Genomic DNA, 19,818 nt, shown 5'->3' with positions numbered 1-19,818 from the left:
GAGCCAGCTGCCTGGAGTCACAGGTGACTTTCCTCCTCCTTACCCAGGCATTGAGTCAAGCCAGCAGAGAGGCTGGAGATAATCCAGATGCAGAGGTAATGTGGCGTTCATCCCATGGTATGATCTGGTATGCTACTTTGGAGTCGGAGGTCATGGGTTCGAATTCCCGCTCCACCACTTGTCAGCTGTGTGACTTTGGGCGTGTCACTTCACTTCTCTGAGCCTCAGTTACCTCATCTGTAAAATGGGGATGAAGATTGTGAACCCCACGTGGGACAACCTGATCACCTTGTATCCCCCTTGGTGCTTAGAACAGTGCTTTGCACATAGTAAGCGCTTAATAAATGCCATCATTATTATTATTATTACACGATTGGGGATTCCAAATCTGGGAAGCGGCGTAGCTTAGCGGAAGGAGCTCGAGCCTGGAAGTCAGAAGACCCGTGTTCTGATCCCGAGCTCTGCCAGGTGACTGCCGTGTGACCTGGGGCAAGTCACCTCACTTTGCCGGGCTTTGGTGTCCTTGACTTTAAAGGGTGATTGAAAACCTGTTCTCTCTCCCGCTTAGGCCGGGAACCCCCTGTGGGAAAGGGATCGCGTCCGACCCGATCAATTTGCATCTTCCCCGGCGCTTAGAACAGCGCTTGAACCGTAGTCAGCACTTAATAAATACCGTTAACAAAACCAACAAAAACCCTTATGGCGGAATTACCTCTTGTGCTTGCTAGAAGTAGGCACAAGTACCTCCGATCTTTAAGCCAGCGTCTCCGGGATATCGGCCTTCGATAAATGCGTATCGGAAAAAGGTTTGCCAAACCCTCAAGGTTTTGGCTATATCTGCGGGTGAAGGCTCACCTCCTCCAAGAAGCCTTCCCAGACTAAGCCTCCCTTTTCCTCAGCTCTCCCTCCCCTCCGCGTCACCCCAGCTCACTCCCTTTGCTCTGCCTCTGCCCCATAGGACTTGTGTGTATATATGTACATATCTATAATTCTATTTATTGATATTAATGCCTGTTTACTTGTTTTGATGTCTGTCTCCCCCCTTCTAGACTATTAGCCTGGTGTGGGCAGGGATTGTCTCTCCCTATTGCTGAATTGTACTTTCCAAGCACTTAGTACAGTGCTCTGCATACAGTAAGCACTCAATAAATATGATTGAATGAATGAATAAGGTTGATAGAGTGACGAGTTAAGGGTTTTCGAAGGTCTGTTGCAAGTTACGACACTGCCTGTCAAGGGTGGCTTGGGTGCTGGGTGGACTGCTTATTTGCCACTGTCTTCTTCCCTAAATCAATGATTTTCTTCTCTTACGTTATCAGAGATGAAATTGTATATCTATCCTCGCCAAAAGGGACCATTTTATTTACTTCAAATGAATTTTAGGTGCAGGGATACAACAGACTGTACTGTAGATAGTGTAAATATTAAAAATCACAATACTTTTTTGTTTTCTAAAAAAAACCAAACTTCATCTGCAAGCTAATTTTCTTTTGGCATACTTGGAAGCATTCGTATGGCTACTTTTTGACTGGTTTCAGCGTGTCTGTTCATAAGACAAAGGACCAAAAGCTTTGTTTAACAAACATTCTGATAGCAGGGTAATAACATCTACTTATCTACTTACAGCCAAACAAAAATAATTACTTCAAAAACATCCTAAGGCTCTAAGGTGAACTTTCAGGATACACATTTTTCTGGTGTTTTCTTTTGCAAGAATCGATAACATTCCCGACTTGGAATTTTTTCTTTTTAAATTATTCTAAGACGCTCGGTTTTGCCAAAACACGTGTTCAATACGTAGTTTAGACGTGATTGGGGAATTAGGGAATGACCTTCTGACAACACTACTCCGTCCTGGCACGGTACGTTTTTGAAGAGACAGCTGGCATCAGAGCCGGTGGGTGCCATGGTGAGAGTTTTAGTTCAGGTGAGGTGTCACAAGAACGTGCTCTCGTTAGTATGGTGTCAAGTAAACCATGGCAGATTGACTCCCAGATATAATGTTGCTCTGATGGCCCATCTTGTATGTAGAACTTCACACAGTGCTTGAGTTTTGGTATCAGGATTAAGGCGGAGGTGGGTCTGAACCGAGATTCAGCTTTTAACCAAGGGCCTAGTTGCCCGCTGGAAATTTATTTATTCATGTTTACTTTTTAAATGGTACTCGTTAAGCTCTTACTACATGCCAGGCACTGTACTGAGTGCCGGGGTAGATACAAGATAATCAAGTCGGACATGGTCCTTGTCCCACTCGGGACTCACAACCTAATTTGGAGGGAGGAGGATTTAATCTCCACTTTACAGGTGAGGAAACTGAGACCCTGTGAAGTGACTTACCGAAGGTCACACAGGAGACACGGGTCGGAGCTAGGATTAGAACCCAGGTCTTCTGACTCCCAGGCCCGTGCTCTGTTCCACTACACCATGCTGCTTCCCTAACCTGGGTTACCCTTGAAAGCTGAAGAGGGATTCATTTTCTATGAGATCATCAAAGGATCGCTTTTAGCTGAATGTGGTCGCTCAGACCTGCTCTTTAGGCAGCCTGACGATCTGGTCACTAACATGACATCAAATGCAAATCAAACAGGAGGTTCAACCTCCTTATGGCTGTAAGACTTGAAGTTATCTCAGCTGCCAAATCTGAATTTTTACGTAGTTTCAACATTGCCACCTCTGGGCCAAATTTGGCATCAAGCAGCAAGACAGGATTACCAGCAGCGAGATTGTGGAATACGGTTAACTTGCCGTTCGATCTTGAGTATGGCTTGTAAATATGGCTGGGGACGTGGCTCAGGGAACTAGATGTCTGCTGTGTGGCGGCCTTGGGCAAGTCACTTCACTTCTCTGTGCCTCAGTTACCTCATCTGTAAAATGGGAATTGGGACCGTGAGCCCCACATGGGACAAAGACCGCGTCCAACCCAGTATATGCACATCCACCTCAGTACTTAGTACAGTGCCTGGCACATAGTAAGCGCTTAACAAATACTGCGGTTGTTATTAATATCGGGCACCTGTGCCACTGCGCTCTATTTAACGGTCTCCCAGAGGATGGACCGGCTTCTTGATTCAGTTTTCTGCCTTTGTAAATTTTTTTTCCCCTATGGTACTTGTTGAGCATTTACTGAGTGCCAGGCACTATAACGGGCTGGGCGTGTTGAAAGATGGGTAAGTTGGACACAGTCCCTGACTCACAGTCTTAATCTCCATTTTACAGATGAGGGAACTGAGTCCCGGAGAAGTTGCTTGACCACATTGACCCAGCAGGCAAGTGGCAAAGCCAGGATTAGAACCCAGGTCCTCTGGCTCCCAGGCCCATGCTCTTTCTGCTAAGCCACGCTGCTTCCCTGCTACTTCCTTGCCTCTCATCGTGTGGTTGGTCAGTTTGGTGCCTATCAGTTTATCAATCACTCATATTTATCAAGCGCTCACTGTGTACAGTGCACTGTACTAAGTGTTTGGGAGAGTTCAGTGTGAAAGAGTCGAGGGACAAGTTCTCTGCCCACAATGAGCATAGGTAAGACAATGCCATAACAGCAGTGTTGTGGCCTACTGGAGAGACCACAGGCTTGGGAGTCAGAAGGACCTGGGTTCTAATTCTGGCTCTACCACTCGGCTGCTGTGTGACCTTGGGCAAGTCACTTCTCTGGGCCTCAGTTACTTCATCTGTAAAATGGGGATTAAGACTGTGAGCCTCATGTGGGACAGAGATTGTGTTCAGCCTGATTGGCTTGCACCAACCCCAGTGCTTAGTTGCCATGGCAGGCACAGAGTAAGTGCTTACTATTATTCATTTTTGGTTGTGCTTCCCTGGTGCAGGCTTAGTTTTCTTTAGGCTTATCGTCATCTCACGGTATCTGGCTGGTCATTGAGACCATTTATAATAGTCAGTCTCCTATCTCAGAAGCTCTGCTCATTTTAGCTATGCTGTGTGGTGTACGTGAGCCACAGCAGGATGTCCAAACAACTCCTGTGTGGCGAACTCAGATTGGGAAACTGAAAGCAAGGAGGACAGAGGGATGGTTTTAAGGATGCCATAAAACAAAGCCTCGGATAGTGACGCATCTCAGCCGAAAACTGCTGACGGTAGACCGGGACGGAATTCTGCATAACAAGAAATTTCCAACTACCATCCTGCCCCCACACTTGGCTCCTCTAATGCCAGCCTACTCACTGTACCCTGAACTCATCTACCTCACCCACGTTCTGCCTCTCCGGGCTGGGACGTCCTCCCTCTTGGCATCCGACAGCCGACTGCTCTCCCCAACCTTCAAAGTGTTATCGAAGGTTCTTTTCCTCCAGGAGGCCTTCCCCGACTAAGCCCTCCTTTCCTCCTCTCCCACTCCCTTCTGTGTCACTCTTGCACTTGGATTCACACTATTTCTTCCCTCCTCCCTCAGCCCCCCCCAACACTGATGTACATATCCGTAATTTATTTGAATTAATGCCTGTCTCCCTCTCTAGACTGTGAGCTTGTCGTGGGCAGGGAATGTGTCTACCCACTCCATTATACTGTCCTCTCCCAAGTGCTTAGTGCAGTACTCTGCACACAGCACTCAGCTATGCTTGATTTGAAGAACGGAATGGCTCTTTTCAAGCAAAGGCTTTATAAGGAACAGGAGATGAGGAAGGAGAAGAGAAAGCTGCACCAAATACTGCCAGCATTAAGCGTGATGAAACAATTAGGGCGACCTTTTTGTATGCTAACGTGGCTACGATTGTCGATACCTCATCAGCCTCTTCAGCCATGCTTAAGCTCGTCAGTGAAGTTTACCCTCAGCGATGTCTTCTTAGAATGTGGATGCTAACTATATATACAGTGACCTTACCGGCATCAAAGCAGTGCTTGAGCATTAAGGTTTTTCCTGGGCAGGTCATGTGGGCGAATGTGTGGCGGGAGGAAATCCAAGTGGCCGCTGAACTGGGGGACTGAACAAAGAGACAATGAAGGGGGGTTAACATAAGCAAAACTTTACGGGATGTAGGAAATGGCAGCGGCAGGTCAGCCTGGTCCACAGCGATTAGAAATGGGACTGGTTTGCTTTAGAGCAGAGGCTTAGAAAAGACTGTAATGTCAAGAGATTGACCTTAAGCCAGGCTGTGGGTCATGTCTAAAAGTCCTCTTTACCATCCTAACCCTCTCCTCTACCTAACTTTTCACCAGTCAGTCATATTTATTGAGCGCTTACTGTGTGCAGAACACTGTACAGAGCGCTTGGAAGAGGACAGTAGAACACTGTAAACAGGCACATTCCCTGCCCACAGTGAGGTTTCAAGTCTAGAGGGCTGACACCACTGCCAACTTTGTGTGTCTCAAGCTCAGAGCCTGGGCAGTATCCTTGACTCCTTCCCTCTCCATCAACTCCCATCTCTGGTCTGTCTCCAAATCCTACCGTTCTTCCTCTACAGTATTTCCAGAATCCACCCCTTCGGGACAGGGACTGTCTCATCTGATTAGCGCGTCATATGGTGAGCACTCAGCATATAGTAAGTAGCTCAGAAAATGTCCCTTCTAGACTGTGAGCCCATTGTTGGGTAGGGATTGTCTCTATTTGTTGCCGAATTGTACTTTCCAAGCACTTAGTACAGTGCTCTGCACACAGTAAACACTCAGTAAATACGATTGAATGAATGAATGAAAATGTCCCAATTATTACCATTATTGCCACCAGCGAAAATCCTGGGACGAAAACTCCTCTCTGAATTTTCAAGAAAGCAGAAGAATTTATAAATACGGTTGAAGAACGTAATTGGAAAGGGGAGGTCAAAAACGCACTCATGTGTTCCGAGTTAGCTTGCTACAAGGTGCTTTAAGAAGAAAATCAATCAGTGGTCTTGATTGAGCACTTTCTGGGTGCAGAGCACTGTACTAAGCGCTTAAGAGAGCACAGTACAGTAGAGTCGGTAGGCATGATTCCTGCTCACAAGGAACTCGGGGCTGTCGAACCCAAACTGGACAGATTCTTTACTAAAGTTTGAAGGATCACTACCATGATCAGCAGAATGGGCTTCTACTTTTACAGCTTCCTGCAAAGGATTTGATTGCATTACAACTACTCATTTATTTAATAATTACTGTGCTATCTGTTAAATCGTACTCTCCCAAATGCTTAGTACAGTGCTCTGCACACAGTAAGTGTTCAAATACTACTGTTTGATTATTTGCTAAGCGCTTAACATGTGCCAAGCAATGTACTGAGCCCTTGGGTAGATACAGTATATGCAGACTGGACATAGTCTCTATCCCACATAGCACTCACAGTGTAAGAGGGAGGGAGACTAAGTATTGAGTCCCCATTTTACAGATGAGAACACTGAGGCTCAGAGAAGTTGTGACTTGCCAAGGTCTCATAGAAGTGAAGTGGCCAAGCAGTGTGGCCTAAAGGAAGGAGCACGGGGCTGGGAGTCTGAGGACCTGAGTTCTAATCCCAGCTCTGCCGCTTGTCAGCTGTGTGACCTTGGGCAAGTCATTTAACTTGCCTGTGTCTCAGTTACCTCCATCTCGATCTCATCAGCTCTAGCCACTGCGTAATCTCTGCCCTCACCAACTCTGAAATCCCCTTATCTGACCACAACCTCCTCAGCTGCCTTCTCTCCTGCACACCTCCTCCCCGCAAATCGGTCCCGTTCTCCCACAGAGAGCAGTTTTCTCAAGTCAGCGTGCCCCAGTTAGCCCCCATACCCAAACTGCCTTCCCTTGATGACCGAATTGACGCTCTCAACTGAGCTCACCCGCTCCCCTACCCCTTTGTTGATCTCGTACCACTCACCCGCAGCCCTGGATCATCTCCACAGTCCGCCTCCTTCATTCCTGCGCGCGAGCCGCTGAGCGCTGCTGGCGGAAGTTTTGATATCAGGTTGATCTCGTCCACTTCAAGTTCACCCTTACCTACTTTAGCCCTGCTCTCTCCTCTGCCTGGCAAAACGATTTTTCCATCCTTATTGACAGCCACGCCCATCACCCTCACCAGGTGTTCCAGGTGTTTAACTCCCTCCTCAACCCCCCCCCCCCCCATCTCTTGCCCTAATGACCTGGTCACCTACTTTATTGAGAAAATTGGAACTATAAGGTGTGTTCTCCCTAAAATCTCCCCTGCCGCTTCTTCAGCTCTCCCATCTTTCCCAGCACTCAAGAGGAGACCTGCCTTCTCTCAGAATCCACCCCCTTTACCTGTGCATCCGAACCCCTCCCTTCGCTCCTTATCAAAACACTTGCCCCCTCCCCCTCCCCCTTCCCTCCCTGACCCCCATCTTCAACCGTTGGCTCTCCAATCGCTTCTTCCCCATTGCTTTCAAACATGCCCATGTCTGCCCTGTCCTAAAAAAAAACCCACAAAACCCTCCTCTGACCCCGTGGTACCCTCCAGTTATCTCCTCGTCTCCCTCCTACCATTCCTCTACAAACTCTTTGAATGAGTTGTCTACACCTGCTGTCTTTAGTTCCTCTCCTCCAGTTCTCTCCTTGACCCCCTCCAATCTGGCTTCCGTTCCCTTCACTCCACAGAAATGGCCCTCTCAGAGGTCACCAGTGATCTCCTTTTTGCCAAATCCAATGGCCACTACTCCATCCTAACCCTCCTCGACCTCTCAGCTGCCTTTGACACTGTCAACCATCCCCTTCTGGAAACCTTATACGACCTCGGCTTACCTGACACTGTCCTCTCCGCATCCCCTCCAATGTCTCTGGGCACTCAATCTTTCAAGGGCTCCTCCGCTGTCTCCCACTCCCTAACTGTGGGGGTCCCTCGAGGATCAGTTCTGGGTCCCCTTCTATTTTCCATCTACACCCACTGCCTTGGAGAACTCATTCGCTCACATGGCTTCAACTACCACCTTTGTGCTGATGATTCCCAAATCTCCATCTCCAGCCCTGATCTCTCTCCCACTCTGCAGTCTTGCATTTCCTCCTGCCTTTGAGACATCTCTACTTGGATGTCCTCCCATCGCCTCTAACGTAACACATCCAAAACAGAACTCCTCTTTCCATCTAAACCCTGTCCATCCCCTGACTTTCCCATCATAGTGTACGGCACCACCATCCTTCCTGTCTCACAAGCCCATAACCTGAGAGTTATCCTTGACTCCTCTCTCTCATTCAACCCACTTATTCAATCCATCACTAAATCCTGTCGGCTGAACCTTCACAACATGGCTAAAATCCACCCTTTCCTCTCCAGCCAAACTGCCTCTGGACTGTAAATTCGTCCTCTAGACTGTAAGCTCATTGTGGGCAGGGAATGTGTCTATTGTTGTAGTGTACTCTCCCAAGTGCTTAGTACAGTGCTCTGCACATAGTAAGTGCCCAGTAAATAGGATTGAATGAATGCTACCACATGAATCCAAATGTCCTATCTCTGCCTTGATTACTGTATCAGCCTTCTTGCAGAACTCCTTGCCTCCTGTCTCTCCCCACTCCAGTCCATACTTCACTTTGCTGCCCAGATCATTTTTCTACAAAAATGTTCGGGCCTTGTTTCCCCACTCCTCAAGAACCTCCAGTGGTTGCCCATCCACCTCCTCGCCAAACAAAAACTCCTCACCATTGGCTTTAAAGCACTCAATCACCTTGCCCCCTCTGACCTCACCTCTGTACTCTCCCACTACAACCCAGTCCACACACTTAGTTCCTCTGTTAAACTTCTCACTGTACCTCAATCTCATCTATCTAGCCATCAACGTGTTGCCCACATCCTGCCTCTGGCACACCCTCTTTCCTCATATCTGACAGACAATCACTCTCCCCCACCTTCAAAGCCTTTATTAAAGGCACATCTCCTCCGAGGCCTTCCCTGACCAAGCCCTCTTTTCCTTTTCTTCAACTCGCTTCTGTGTCACTCTGACTTGATACCTTTATTTAACCCTCCTCCTGGCCCCACAACACTTACGTCGAATGACATATCTGTCATTTATTTATATTAATGTCTGTCTCCCCCTCTAGACTGTCAGCTCATTGTAGGCAAGGAATGTCTGTTTATATTGTTGAACTCTCCCCAAGTGCTTAGTACACTGCTCTGCATACAGTAAGTGTCCAATAAATACGAGTTGACTACTGGTTGCAGAGCAGTGTACTAAGCACTTGAGAGAGTCCAACAGAAATAGACAAGAGCCCTGCCCTCAAGAAGGTTATAATCTTTGGAGAAGTGAGGGGGCAGGGAGAAGATAGATATTAAAATAAATTACAGATAGGAGGAGCTAATAGTGTATAAAGATATGCATATAAAGGTTAGGCAGGGAGGTTATGAGGGCTGAAATTTGAGGAAGGCATGAAAGTGGCAGTTGGGTTAGAGGATCGGGAGATTAGAGGTTACTGGGGAAGGCTTTCCGGAGGCGGTGTGATTCGTAGAAGGGTTTTCAAGATGGGAAGGAAGTTCAACTGAGATTTAGAGATTAGAAATTTAAAGAACCACCAAGATTTTTTGGGCCATTGATAGCCAAAGTACTTTACCCTTAAAGCAAACTTTTTCTTCTCTTCAGGAATGACCTTTTAATTCAGTCAGTCGTATTCATTGAGCACTTACTGTGTGCTCTGTGCTCTGCACACAGTAAGTGCTCAAATACGACTGAATGAACAAATGAATGAATGAATGCTTGGGAGAATGAGACACAACCCTAACCCTACCTGCAACTTGACAGTCTCATTTGACAGTCTCATTTGGCTTAGTGGAAAGAGCCCGGGCTTGGGAGTCAGGGGTCGTAGGTTCTAATCCGGCCTCTGCCACTTGTCAGCTGTATGATTTTGGGCAAGTCACTTTACTTCTCTGGGCCTCAGTTACCTCATCTGTAAAATGGGGATGAAGACTGAGCCCCACGTGGGACAACCTGATTACCTTGTATCTCCCCCAGTGCTTAGAACAGTGCTTGGCACATACAAAGTGCTTAACAAATGCCAACATTATTATTATTATTATTATTATTATTATCATTATTATTATTTGAAGACTGTTCTACAAGTAACTTCAAGATTAGTTTCTACTGTATTCTCCAAAGATTTAAAGTAGTGATTGGGAAGAGAACAGTTGTGATAACTGAAAGTTGTACAATAAAGGTACTATAATGAAGATTTGAAATTTGCTTAGGATTTGTAGACTTTCTGTTTAACCCAAAATGTTCATTTAAAGCAAACAACTCCTAAATTGCACTTGATTTTGCTCTTAAATCAGTTGCTCAGCTTAGACTCACTTACATAGAAATAGTCATTGTTAGAATTTGTTCCAACATGAATCACATGATCTGTCTTATGAATCTCCTTCAGATGTTTAAAGGAAAGAATGGTCGTGAGAGTACGTCATAGATTGAGCTAGATTTTCCCAGTATTCCTCCATGGGAGAATCGGCATCATTCTGATCAATTCTACCGTTAATCAGAAGACACCCAGATTTAGTTCTGTTTTGAACTGAGGGGATAAAAGTGCTGGAAACTCGAGCATGGTATTGATTTCCATGGGTTTCCATCACCTTTGCACAAGTAATTCCACAAGGTTTATCCTTCAGAAGAGGGGAAAACCTTTTTTTTTTGTAATTGTTTGTGCGTAGTCCCACTGAATATTAAGCAGAGTGAAATGACTGTATTTTTGTTTTACTGAATTCTTTAAAAACACAAGCAGTAAGTAAAGTTGTCCCTATCCAGCGGGATTTGGGACTGTCTCTATCTGTTGCCAAATTGTACTTTCCAAGCACTTAGTACATTGCTCTGCACACAGTAAGTGCTCGATAAATACGATTGAATGAATGAATTTGCACATGAGATCTAGGACTGTGAGCTTCATAATTATCTCCCTTTGCATTCTCATTCCCTTTCATGTCTCTTCTCTCCCTCACTGATTTAGCTCTTTGAGCAAATTAGCCTCAGCTTGCTGTGGGCAGGGAGCGTGTCCACTAACTCCATTACATTGTACTCTTCCAAGTGTTTAGTACAGTGCTCTGCACACAGTGAGCACTCAATAAATACGATCAAATGAATGATTGTATGAAAACGGGGGCAGTGGGAGAGATTGAATAAGAATGGTGGGGAAGAAAGCAACAAGGTAACAAAATCAGCATTTCAAGATAGTGGGAAACAAAGTAGCTCAACTTTCTTGGAGTCCTCACAGTGTTTGTGTGAGCCTGTGTATTCATTCAGTTGTATTTATTGAGCGCTTACCGTGTGCTGAGCACTGCACAAACAGCTAGTCTCTTGAGCATCCTATTGGAAGGGATGGTCTAAGTAGAAGGGAGAACAGCTTGGTGACTGCAGAGATTCCAGTTTTCTGGTGGGCTCCAGGCCACCTGGGTCTCAGCTAGTGCCCAGCCAGGAACCTGGCTAGTGAGAAGCATGGCCCAGAGGACAGGACTCGGGCCTGGGGTTCAGAGGACCTGGGTTCTAATCCCGGCTCCACCACTCGTCTGCTGGGTGACCTTAGGCAAGTCGCTTCACTTCTGGGCCTCACTTCTCTCATCGGCAAAATGGGGGACTCAGTCCCCATTCTCTCTTTTACTTTGACCATGAACTCCACATGGGTCTTGTACTGCATTCAGCCTGATGATCTTGTATCTACCCCAGCACATAGTACAGTGCTCGGCATATAGTAAGCACTTAACAAACACCACAGCTGTTGTCATCATCACCATCTTCATCACTCTCCACTCCTGCAGGATAGTGAGACCTCTACTCTCCATTGCTCTGGTGGGAGGCACGGAAGGCAGGAACTACAGACACTTGAGGGATGATGGTAATAATAATAATAGCAATAATAATCATATTTGTTAAGCACTTACTATGTTCCAGGCACTGTACTAAGCCCTGAGGTGGAGACAAGCAAATCGGGTTGGACATGTTCCCTGTCCCACATGGGGCTCCCAGTCTTAATCCCCATTTTATAGATTATTATTATTATCATGGTATTTGTTAGGCACATACTGCATGCCATGCACTGTTGCAAAGAGCTGGGGTAGATACAAGGTAATCAGGTCAGACACAGTCCCTGCCCCACGTGGGGCTCACAGTGTCAATCCCCATTTTACGGATGAGGGAACTGAGGCCCAGAGAAGTGAAGTGACTTGTCCAAGATTGCACAGCAGACAAGTGGCGGAGCTAGGATTAAAGCCCAGGACTTTCTGACTCCCAGGTCCGTGCTCTATCTACTATGCCATGCTGCTTCTGAGGGAAACTAGCCAATTTGAGGAGGGAGTGTAACTTTTTAATATACTTTCCCCCACCCAGAAGTGAATTGGGATTTACCGAATTGCTACCAAGAGTGGCACAGGTTTCTAGTACTGCTCATTGTGCAACAAAACTCAGAGCTGACTGAACATTGCTGGATCAAAGTGATACATCTAGGGTTTGGGACAGGAAATGGACTTTAGTATTGCAGAGTGCATAAGGAAGGACATGTGAAAGACATTATTGATACCATCGGTTTAATTAAGCCAAAGGGCACTATTAGACGCAGTTACTTCGGACCTTTTCAGGTTCATTGCTTTTATTGAGCTTTGCCTATCTTCTTGTCTGTTTCCCGGGCAAATTTAGTATTAAAATCTGGACTTGTATCTCTCAGTAAGTACTTGAACACCACCCCTTAACTAGATGTTTGACAGTATTACCATGCAGGGCAGAATTAGGCATTTCTGCCCCCCTGGAATTACAATTTAGCTGTTATAGTCCATAATGCGCACCTCAAGTGCTACGTGCTCGAATGAATGGAAGCAGCATGGGCTAGTAGAAAGAGCATGGCCCTTGGGAGTCAGGCGACCTGGGTTCCACCACATGCCCAGTGGCTGCCTGTCAACCTATGCATCAAGCGAAAACTTCTCACTCTTGGCTTCAAGGCTCTCCATCACCTCGCCCCCTCCTACCTCACCTCCCTTCTCTCCTCCAGCCCAGTCTGCACCCTCCACTCCTCTGCCGCTAACTTCCTCACTGTACCTCATTCTCGCCTGTCCTGCCATCGACCCCCGGCCCACGTCCTCCCCCTGGGCTGGAATGCCCTCCCTCCACACATCTGCCCAGCTACCTCTCTTCCTCCCTTCAAAGCCCTACTGAGAGCTCACCTCCTCAAAGAGGCCTTCCCAGACTGAGCCCCCTTTTTCCTTTCTTCCTCCCCATCCCCCCGCCCTACCTCCTTCCCCTCCCCTCAGTACCTGTATATGTTTGTACAGATTTATTACTCTATTTACTTGTACATATTTACTATTCTATTTATTTTGTTAATGATGTGCATTTGGCTTTAATTCTATTTGTTCTGACGACTTGTCACCTGTCCACATGTTTTGTTGTCTTTCTCCCCCTTCTAGACTGTGAGCCCATTGTTGGGTAGGGACCGTCTCTATATGTTGCCAACTTGTACTTCCCAAGCGCTTAGTGCAGTGCTTTTCACACAGTAAGTGCTCAATAAATACGATTCAATGAATGAATGAATGCCCACTGCATGACCTTGGACAAGTCACTTCTCTGTCCCCCAGTTTCCTCCTCTGTAAAATGGGGATTTTCTCCTTTTCTCCTTCTTTAGATGGTGAGCTCCCGGGGGGGGGGGGGGGGGGGGGGGGGGGCGGGGGAGGACAGGGACTGTGTCCAATCTGAGAGAAACAGCATGGCCTAGTGGCGAAAGCACCGGCTTGGGAGTCAGTCATGGGTTCAAATCTTGGCTCCACCACTTGTCTGCCATGTGACCTTGGGCAAGGCACTTCATCATCATCATCAATCGTATTTATTGAGCGCTTACTATGTGCAGAGCACTGTACTAAGCGCTTGGGAAGTACAAATTGGCAACATATAGAGACAGTCTCTACCCAACAGTAGTCTCACAGTCTAAAAGGGGGAGACGGAGAACTAAACCAAACATACTAATAAAATAAAATAGACTAGATATGTACAAGTAAAATAAATCAATAGAGTAATAAATATGTACAAACATATATACATATCTACAGGTGCTGTGGGGAAGGGAAGGAGGTAAGATGGGGGGGATGGAGAGGGGGACGAGGGGGAGAGGAGGAAGGGGCTCAGTCTGGGAAGGCCTCCTGGAGGAGGTGAGCTCTCAGTTGGGCCTTGAAGGGAGGAAGAGAGCTAGCTTGGCGGATGGGCAGAGGGAGGGCATTCCAGGCCTGGGGGATGCCGGGGGTCGATGGCGGGACAGGCGAGAACGAGGTACGATGAGGAGATTAGCGGCGGAGGAGCGGAGGGTGCGGGCTGGGCTGTAGAAGGAGAGAAGGGAGGTGAGGTAGGAGGGGGCGAGGTGATGGAGAGCCTTGAAGCCCAGGGTGAGGAGTTTCTGTGCCTCAGTTCCCTCATCTGTAAAATGGGGATTAAGACTGTGAGCCCCATCCCGGACAACCTAATTACCTTGTATCTACCCCAGCACTTAGAACAGTGCGTGGCATATAGTAAGCGCTTAACAAATACCATAATTATTATCTACCCCATTGCTTAGCAGAGGCTTAGCATTGACACGTAGTAAGCACTTCAATTCTGTTATTTGTATTAACATACATAGAGAAGGCAATCTAGATTAGTCAGATTTCAAAATGGCTTTGAAATATTTAGACTGGAGAGGCCCTTCCCTGACTAAGCCCCCCCAGCACTTCTCCCATTCCCTTCTGCCTCACCCTGACTTGCTCCCTTTGCTCTCTCCACGCCCCCCTTAGTCCCACACCACTTATGTACATATCTGTCATTTATTTATTTGTATTGATGTCTGTCTCTCCCCTTCTAGACTGTAAACTCGTTGTGGGCAGGAAATGTGTCTACTGTTGTGTTGTACTCTCCCAAGCACATAGTACACTGCTCTGCACTCAGTAAGCGCTAAATAAATGATTGAATGACTGAATATTCATTTGAATGCCAGGGGAGGTAAAACAAAGGAGGCATAGAAGTGGGTTTGGGGCAAAAGGCTGGGGGAGAGTGGAGATGGTTCAGTTAATATCTAAATCATCATCATCAATCATATTTATTGAGCACTTACTGTGTGCAGAGCACTGTACTAAGCGCTTGGGAAGTACAAGTTGGCAACATATAGAGACAGTCCCTACCCAACAGTGGGCTCACAGTCTAAAAGGGGGAGACAGAGAACAAAACCAAACATACTAACAAAATAAAATAAATAGAATAGATATGTACAAGTAAAATAAATAGAGTAACAAATATGTACAAACATATATACATATATACAGGTGCAGTGGGGAAGGGAAGGAGGTAAGATGGGGAGATGGAGGGGGGACGAAGGGGAGAGGAAGGAAGGGGCTCAGTCTGGGAAGGCCTCCTGGAGGAGGTGAGCTCTCAGTAGGGCCTTGAAGGGAGGAAGAGAGCTAGCTTGGCGGATGGGCAGATGGAGGGCATTCCAGGCCAGGGGAATGACGTGGGCCGGGGGTCGACGGTGGGACAGGCGAGAACGAGGCACAATGAAGAGTGGAGGGTGCGGGCTGGGCTGTAGAAGGAGAGAAGGGAGGTGAGGTAGGAGGGGGCGAGGTGATGGAGAGCCTTGAAGCCCAGGGTGAGGAGTTTCTGCCTGATGCGCAGATTGATTGGAAGCCGCTGGAGATTTTTGAGGAGGGGAGTAACATACCCAGAGCGTTTCTGGACAAAGACAATCCGGGCAGCAGCATGAAGTATGGATTGAAGTGGGGGGAGCGGGAAGGGGGAGGCAGGTTGTTAAGGAACCTGAAGACATCTTTTAAGAATACTCAGGGGCAATGGGGGGGTCTTGAAGAGATTACGATTTCTTTTTAATGGTATTTGTTAAGGACTTACTCCACGCCAGGTACTGTTCTAAGAGCTGGGGTAGATGCAAGGTAATCAGGTCGGACCCACTCCCTGTCCCACATGGGGCTCGCAGTCTTAATCCCCATTTTACAGATGAGGTAATTGAGGTACACAGAAGCGAAGTGACTTGCCCAAGATCATCCAGCAGATGATCAGTGGAGCCGGGATTAGAACCCAGGTCCTCCTGACTCCCAGGCCCGTGCTCTATCTGCTAGGCCACGCTGCTTCTCAGGATTGGCATCTGAAGGAAATGGAGTCAATGTGGGATGGGAGTCAGTAGTTAAAGAAATTAGCGTTGGCCACCCTCCTGGGTTCCCTACAGTGGTGTGGATGTTCTGAAAGTGTTGTGAAGCAAATTGTTATAACTTCTTAGCTAAAGCCAGAAGTTGATTGTTCATAACATTTAACAATATCACATAGCTTTAATTTATAAAATATTTTACTTCATGCATATAAGATTCTACTGTTTTACAAAGGGTGATCATTTGATTGCTTTTGCCGCCTTGAGAACTTGTATATTTGCAGGCACATACTGGTGTTGTGAACATCCATCTATCTGATGTCCATGAAAAATGTTTTTTTCTACTCAAATATGCAGAGATAATTTTCAGGCTTCGAATGATAAATTCTCCACTGGGATTTTTTAAATCAACTTTTATATATTTTTTTTCTTTTTGTTTTTAAAGGCCTATGCTTCTGGATGTGATATTGTGATTTTGGGAAGTGACTTTGAAAGATTACAGATAATCCCTGGAGCTAAGCATGGAAACATCCAAGTGGGATGTGTGGATTGTTCAGTGCAACAAGGGAAGGTATGTAATGATGCATTAAAACATGCAGCTCACATTTTTGATTTGTGCGTAGTGTTTAATCTCACTGTGTCTCTGGCTGAAGGAATTTTAATTCTGTTCAACACAAATACTTTTTTTCATAGTTCCTTGAAACGGTAAGCTCCTTGTGGACAGGGATTATGTGCATCAACTCCATTTGATTGTTCTCTACCAAGCACTTAGTAAGGTACTCTGCACATAGTAAGTGCTCAATAAATACCATCGATGTTGACACAGCAAGCACTGAATAAACACCACTGTTTGATCAAGAGGGCCAAATAAGTGAATTTAAGGCCTCAGAAGTGCATTAACCTCCTTTCTATAATATGACCACTAAAGTGACCCTTCTCTTTTTTCTACTATCTTGCACTTGTCCCCTAGTAGGAAGCTTAAGATTAGGTAAGGCCGGCTGACCCACAAAAAAGACTTATTTATTTATTTATTTATTTTTTGGAAATGGGGCCAAGGCAGAGAGAGCAGGGAGATGGGAAGAGGGAAAGAATCAATCTGTATAAATCTCTTTACAGAGAAACACTCTTACAGAAGAGAAGGGTCTTTTCAGTAAGAGGCTAGCTCTACCTCTAAAAAGGGATGGCGTAATGTCATTGAAACGTCTCAGCCCTTGTCGTATCCCTCCTTGATTACTTTATCAGCCTCCTTTCTGACCTCCCTGCCCACTGTCTTCTCCTCATTCCAGACTGTACTTCACTCTGCTGCCTGGATCATTTTTCTGCAATAATATTCAGTCCATGTTTCTCCACTCCTCAAGAACCTTCAGGGGTTGCCCATCCACTTCCACATCAAACAGAAACTCCTTTCTGTCAGCTTTAAAGCACTCAATCACCTTGGCCCCCACTACCTCACCTTTAATCTACTCTCCTACTACAACCCAGCCCGCACACTTCCATCCTCTAATGCCAACCTGCTCCGTGTACCTCGCTCTCTTCTATCTCACCACCGACCTCTTGCCCATGCCCTGTCTCTGGTCTGGAATGCCCTCCTCATCATATCTGACAGATAATTACTCTCCCCACCTTCAAAGCTTTATTGAAGGCACATCTCCTTCAAGAGGCCTTCCCTGACTAAGCCCCGCTTTCCTCTTCTCCCACTCTCTTCTGCATCACCTTGACTCTTTCCCTTTATTCATCCCCCTCCCAGCCCCATAGCACTTATTTACATATCTGTCATTTATTTATATTAATGTCTGTCTTCTGCTGTAGACTGTAAGCTCATTAGAGGCAGGGAATGTGTCTGTTATTGTACTCTCCCAAGCGTTTAGTATAGTGCTCAGTACACAGTTCTCAATAGAATACAATTGACTGACAAGGTTGTCTTTTAGAATTATATCTGTGCCAGGCTTAGAACAAATAAAAACATCTGCTAGTTTCCTTATCATTCTCATAATACAGTCAGACATTTGTTCTGAGGGAGGGGCAAAGGAGGAGAAGGGAGTGGAATGAAGGGAGAAGAGGAAAATTGATTGGCATAAATGGTGATATATGTTAAGCACTTACTATGTGCCAGGCACTGTACTAATTGCTGGGGTGGATACAAGCAAATTGGGTTGGACACAGTCCCTGTCCCACGTGGGACTCATGGTCTTAATACCCACTTTACAGATGAGGGAACTGAGGCAGAGAGAAGTGAAGTGACTTGCCCAGGGTCACACAAGCAGACAAGTTGGCGGAGCCGGGATTAGAACCCTGATCCTTCTGACTCCCAGGCCAGTGCTGTATCCACTAGGCTACGCTGCTTCTTTGTAAAAATCAGTCAATAGTATTTGAGGGCTCAGTCTACTAGGTACTTGGGGAAAGTACAAAGATCTACAGGCAATCAGTTAATGTTATTTATTGAGCACTGACTTTTTTTTTTTTTTTTAAAAAAAGGTGTTATGCGTTAACTATGTTCCTGGCTGTATACTAAGTTCTGGGGTAGGTCCTCTTCCCCTCCTCATTGCCCCCACTCCCTCCCTCTGCCCTACCCCCTTCTACTCTCCACAGCACTTGTGTATATTTGTACATGTTTATTACTCTATTTTATTAATGATGTCTATATAACTATAATTCTATTTATTCTGATGGTATTGACACCTGTCTACTTGTTTTGTTGTCTTTCTCCCCCTTCTAGACTGTGAGCCCATTGTTGGGTAGGGACCATCTCTATATGTTGGCAATTTGCACTTCCCAAGCGCTTAGTACAGTGCTCTGCACACAGTAAGTGCTCAATAAATACGATTGAATGATTGAATGCATAATCAGGTTGGACACAGTCCACGTCCCCTGTGAGGCTCCCAGTCTTAATCCCCATTTTACAGATGAGATAACAGGCACAGAGAAGTGAATAATAATGATGGTATTTAAGCGCTTACTATGTGCCAAGCACTGTTCTAAGCACTGGGGCAGATACAAGGTAATCAGATTGTCCCATGTGGGGTTTACAGTTTTAATCCCCATTTTACAGATGAGGTAACTGAGGCACAGAGAAGTGAAGTGACTTGCCCAAAGTCACGCAGCTGATAAGTGGTGGAACCGGGATTAGAACCCACAACCTCTGACTCCCAAGCCCATGCTCTTTCCACTAAGGCACGCTGCTTCTCATAATAATAATTATGGTACTTGTTAAGCATTTACTATGAGCCAAGCGCTGGGGTAGATACAAGTTTATCAGGTTGGATACAGTCCCTGTCCCACATGGGGCTCACACCCTTAATCCCCATTTTACAGATGAGGTAGCTGAGGCCCACAGAGGTTAAGTGACTTCATTCATGCATTCAGTCGTATTTATTGAGCACTTACTGTGTGCAGAGCACTGTACTAAGCACTTGGGAAGTACAAGTCGGTAACATAAGTGACTTGCCCAAGGCCACACAGCAGACAAGTGGCAGAGTCAGGATTAGAACCCAGCTTTTCTTATTCCCAGTCCCGTGCACTTTCCACTAGGCCACGCTGCTTCTCTGCTTGTGCAAAGCACTGTACTAAGAACTTGGGAGAGTTCAGTACAGTAGGGTTGGTAGACATGATCCCTGTCCACAAAGAGTTTACAGTCTAGAGGGGGAGGCAAGCACTAAAATAAGTTACATATGGGGGAGGATGAATAGGTTTACTCATTTTCCCCACCCTATTCATCCTCCCCCATATGTAATTTATTTTATGATTTTAATAGCGCTCTGACGGTGGGGGAAGTGATTGGAAATGAATGGGGAGGTGTTCCAGGCCAAGGAAGGACTTGGGCCAGGGGTTGGTGGAGAGATAGATGAG

At 46.2% G+C, this 19,818-nt stretch overlaps 1 protein-coding gene across 3 annotated transcripts in view; it reads left to right on the top strand.

Annotated features, from left to right (window-relative positions):
• DMXL1 (Dmx like 1) overlaps positions 1–19,818 on the top strand; it is a 158,356-nt gene that overhangs the window by 9,899 nt on the left and 128,639 nt on the right. For all 3 annotated transcript variants that reach the window (XM_038769926.1, XM_038769925.1, XM_038769924.1), the window contains exon 2: positions 16,418–16,543. In XM_038769926.1, coding sequence (XP_038625854.1) covers positions 16,418–16,543 — 126 coding nt within the window. The remainder of the gene's footprint in view (positions 1–16,417; positions 16,544–19,818) is intronic.

The sequence above is a fragment of the Tachyglossus aculeatus genome, chromosome X4, assembly GCF_015852505.1.
Source record: "Tachyglossus aculeatus isolate mTacAcu1 chromosome X4, mTacAcu1.pri, whole genome shotgun sequence".
Classification (NCBI taxonomy): domain Eukaryota; kingdom Metazoa; phylum Chordata; class Mammalia; order Monotremata; family Tachyglossidae; genus Tachyglossus; species Tachyglossus aculeatus.
This window is presented reverse-complemented; position numbering and strand designations above follow the sequence as displayed.